General features: G+C 46.4%; 1 protein-coding gene across 1 annotated transcript; it reads right to left on the reverse strand.

Annotated features, from left to right (window-relative positions):
* Positions 1–1,846: 1,846 nt before the first annotated feature.
* Positions 1,847–4,007, reverse strand: LOC127348777 (GDSL esterase/lipase At5g55050-like). The gene is made up of 3 exons (XM_051374686.1): positions 3,745–4,007; positions 3,210–3,334; positions 1,847–2,557 (listed from the first exon to the last, which is right to left on the reverse strand). The coding sequence occupies exons 1-3, from the start codon at positions 4,001–4,003 to the stop codon at positions 1,847–1,849; spliced, it is 1,095 nt and encodes a 364-aa protein (XP_051230646.1). The 5' UTR covers positions 4,004–4,007.
* Positions 4,008–4,582: the final 575 nt, after the last annotated feature.

The raw sequence follows: 4,582 nt of genomic DNA on the forward strand, positions 1-4,582 counted from the left end.
GCTCGATATGTGGACAAGAGGATTCTTGGAGACACTCTCTTATCGGGTGCAACATGTCACGGTGTGTTTGGGCCTTGACTGAAGCAGACATTGCCGAGCATGTCTCGATGTCGGCAAAATCGACGGCTAACTAGTGGTTGTTCTCCATGATTGAGACAATGAAGAATGAAGAATTGGTGCCAATGCTTGTTATTCTATGTGCTATATGACATGCACGCATGAAGGCGATCCACGAGGATCTGTTCCAAAGCCCTATGAGTACTGTAATTTTTGTGGACAAGTTCCTAAGAGGCTTGTAGCATAAGCAGCGAGGTCGGGCAGGGGAGAAGACCTATGAGTAAAGCGAAGGGAGGATGGATTGCGCCCATGACTGTTTGGAAAAAGATGAATGTCGATGCAGCAGTGGCCAAGTCGGACGCGAAAGGTTCGGTTGGCGTGGTATGCCGATCAAGGGAAGGTGAATATCTCGGAGCATCAGCTATTGTTTTTGAGGCACTGACGAATCTGGCATGCTTGGAAGCTTTAGCATGCAGGGAAGTGCTCGACCTGGTGGCGGATCTTAATATCAGACCGATTCAGGTGGCCACAGATTGCCTCGAAGTGATCAAAAGATTGCAGGGCAAGTATCTCGGTGTATTTAGCAATGTGTTACATCAAATAAGGGAGAGATCGAGACAGAGAGGTGATACCATTTTCAGCCATGAAAGAAGGGAGGCGAACAAAGAAACCCATAGGTTGGTGAGATTCTCGACTATGCTGCCGCCTCTATGGCTCTATCTCTCCATCTTCGTGCTAGGGCATTAGATCGCTTGCCGGCTTGCCGCTGGCGCCGTTCGCCGTGTAGTTTTGCAACACACGGCCGGAAGTCAGAGACCAAGATACATATGCTGCGCTCCGGGAGGCCCGATGTAGTCAAGGTTCTACCACCGTCTACATGGACGGAGACAAGGGGGGGCGAGGGGGGGGGGGCAGCCCCCCCCCTATGCTCATGGTTTTTCTTTGAACACAAGCCATGACAGCTCCTTATTTGTGTGATTTTAGCTAGTTCTGCCTCCCTCATACTAACATTGCCCCCCTTATATATACTTCATTTCTAGCTCCGCCCCTGTGTCTACTCCGGTAAAATCACCAGCGAATCATTTTCTCATGGTACTTCCGTTTTGTCTGATATCTGGTATGATATATAATTCCAACGTGTGCTAATTATTTTTTTCTTTGTTTCGGTTCAGGTATACTTCTCTGGTTTAACAATAAAGAAAATAATTCGACAGTCTAAATTTTCAAAAAAAATCAGATTTAACTGTACTAATAGGCTAGCACGTTTTTTAGACTCTGATGACATTATTAACTAACTAACACACATCTAGTTGAACAGCGTATAGCAAAATTAAACCGAGTTGTCAAAAATACATGTTTGTGCTGACATATCTTAAAAAAAAATAGAACTTCAGCATCATTGCAAAAGATATGCTGCTATATACATGTTATGTGAGACTTTTGCCGCGTTGGCACAAAAATATGCAAGTTACCGTGAACCATACACTACTGTAAAATCCGACGTTACCGGACTAAAATAATCACGTTAGCTAAATCCTTATGTTTTTCCTATTTTTAAAGAAACCTCAACATGCACTTCGGTGTGGTCTTTGAAGTTGGGCAATAAAATGCCAGAATAATTTTCAGTAGAGTGTTTAATAGGTTATACTGATGATGGTTAGATGTTGATGTACGGCAACTAATGATTCTCGGCAGCTCCAGTGTAATTTCAATTTCTTGTACAGTATATATCATATGGTGGAAACATGCACAATCCGAGGTCTAGAGGGAGAGTAAAATCTAGCTAGTTCTATATAGCGCTGAGCTGCCTTATGTTGACGGGGAAGATGAATGGCGCCGACCCATCAAATGCGGTGTCGGTGAGCTTCTGCGCGGTGGCCTCGGTGGGGTGGTAGAAGTCCCAGAAGACGTGGTCGGAGCGGTTGGCGCAGTAGGCGCTGAGCGGGGTGCATGCGATCTTGGCGTGCATGTCGCCCAGACCACAGCACGCCGCCTTGGCCTCGGCGAAGCCGTACGCCGCGGGCTGGTCGATGTACCGGAGCAGCGCGGCGGAGGAGTCGAAGAGCGCGTAGTGCAGGTCCGGGTGCTGCGCGCTCATGCCGCTCAGCACGGCCTCGGCCGCCTTGTTGTACTGCACGGCCATGGCGTTGGCCAGAGCGCTGCAGTCCTTTGTGGAGCTCAGCTCCCGCAGCGACGGCGTGCAGCCCACCGGCCCCGTGCCGAGGAAGAGCACCTTGCGCGCGCCGAGGTTGTAGAGGCTCTGCAGCTGGCCGGTGAGTGACTGGATCAGCGTGTCGACGTACTGCTGGGAGGGGCCGTCCCCGGCGCCGGCGGCGGTGTTGGCCTTGGCGTAGTGGATGATGTCGTTGCTGCCGATGGTGATGGCGAAGATGGATTTGGCCAGGTGGTTGTCGGACTGGGCCTGGCCGAGGCTCCGCGCCAGCGACGCGTACACGCCGGAGTAGTACTCGATCTGCTTGTCGAAGGTGATGCACAGGTCCTGTATGTGGTTCAATCAAGGTTTAAAATAGCGCGCTATTTCTCCGTTAATACCACGCAATAGCATATTTGGAGGGTCTACGCTAAATTTTAGTAATTTCACTCGCTATGACGCTATTTGTGAAATAACATGATATATCGTGCTAAAACTTCATAGCGTTAGCGCGCTATTTTTTCAAGCAAAGTTACTTTCTCTTTTTCGTGATGATGGACTGCAATATGTTGGTTCCTCTTCTAGATTAGAACTTAATATCGCTAATGCTTATGATTCTTAATAAATAATTTATACTATGTTGTTGTCTTATGGAATACTGATGTTAGCCTTCTAAAAAAATCGAGATCTATTTGTTGTATGTGGCTATGTATGTATGATTCAGTAATTTTTTGAACAAAATATCCAAACTTTTTAGCGAAATCCTTTATTTTTAGACTACATTTGATATTTTTTTCAAAACTTTATTTGAAATATAGCATGCAATTAGCACGATATAGCGTCCATAGCGTTTGAAGGAGACCAACGCTATTTCATTTAGCACGCTATTTTAAACCTTGGGTTCAATCATCGCGCCATATATAGGTTCCAGAGATCAGTGTCTGCTTGTTGCTCATTTGGGTGCGTTTGGAAAGGCAGATAATTTAAGTGGATCGCGTACCGTGTTAGTAGCGTTGGAGACTCCTGCGCCACCGGAAGCGAAGCTGACGCCGTTGGCGTAGTTGGCATTGCTGCTTGAGGACAGGGCGAGGTATGGCGGCGAGGTCGCCAGCCCCAGCTTCTCGGCTGCATCCACGATTCAATGTAGTGTGTCAGTTTTATAGTACTACCTCTGTCCATAAATAGATGCCAAAAGTTTGTCTAAATTTGAATGTATCTAGCCACAATTTAGTGTATAGATACATCCGAATTTAGACAAATCTTTGGCATCTATTTATGGAGTACATTCTTTAACAAAAACCTCTGGTTGTCCGTCAAACCAATGTATTAGTAATTGTGCAATGGAAAAAGTACTACGTACTACTACAGACAGAATTGAACCCTTAGGTCAAGATGTCAGGGTATTATGATAGTCCATCTACCTCCATATATAATAGAAAACCTAGAAAAGGGAGATTATCATAAAATTAATCTGAACCTCTAATGAAAGGTTGTCGTCAGTTTGATCACTCATTTGGAGTGAAATGAATACGCACCGATGAAGTCAGCGGAGTTCTTGCCGTTGCTGAAGCGGCCGGTGGCCTTGCCGCCCGGGTAGTCCATGCCGTTGTGCGAGAAGTCCGCCTTGAGCACCGTCACCAGGTAGTCGTTGTTCCCGACATCGGCCAGCGAGTCGCCGAACACGTAAACCGCTGGTACAGACGCCGCCACGGTCACCGTAGACAAGAACAACGAGGCAGCCATGAAAGCCATGAGTGCTGCTAGGGAACAAGAAGCGACTATACTGACACCCATTGCTGCTACCTCAAACGAATTGTTTCTGTTGGTGAGGAGCTAGCGCGCGTGGTATGTGTTTTGCAGTGATTTAGTAGTGTCCAGAAGTGTTCACAATGAGTTCAGGAGGTTTGGTTGACGGCAATTTATAGGCCGCGCGCGCTGGAGCAGAAGCGTTACGTGAAAGTAGTATGAGATATAATACTGTTAATTAAGCTAGGTGCGAACTGAAAAGAGCGCCGCGGAGGAGTACGTACGCTGGTCCAGCGTGTGAGTATGTGCTTGCTGGTGTGGAGAAGACGGCACGGCAATCAAATAACCACCAAAATGACAACTGAGCGTATGGGACGGGTCTCCGCCGGCGGAGATGATGCAAAAAGTAAAATAAAGGTACTGTAGTAGCATAATCTCACCTCCTTCTGTACCATAGACAAAAGATATCATGATTTCATCCTTCTCTAGAAAGAAGGTTCTTCCGTATTATATTATTATCGACTAATCCACTTTTTATAAAATGAAATATTTCATGGGCATATCCATATGTCTTAAAAGTTTGATGTCCGGCCACTAAAAACTAAGCTTAACATAAAAAAAAAATTG

The sequence above is a fragment of the Lolium perenne genome, chromosome 4 (assembly GCF_019359855.2).
Source record: "Lolium perenne isolate Kyuss_39 chromosome 4, Kyuss_2.0, whole genome shotgun sequence".
Classification (NCBI taxonomy): Eukaryota; Viridiplantae; Streptophyta; class Magnoliopsida; order Poales; family Poaceae; genus Lolium; species Lolium perenne.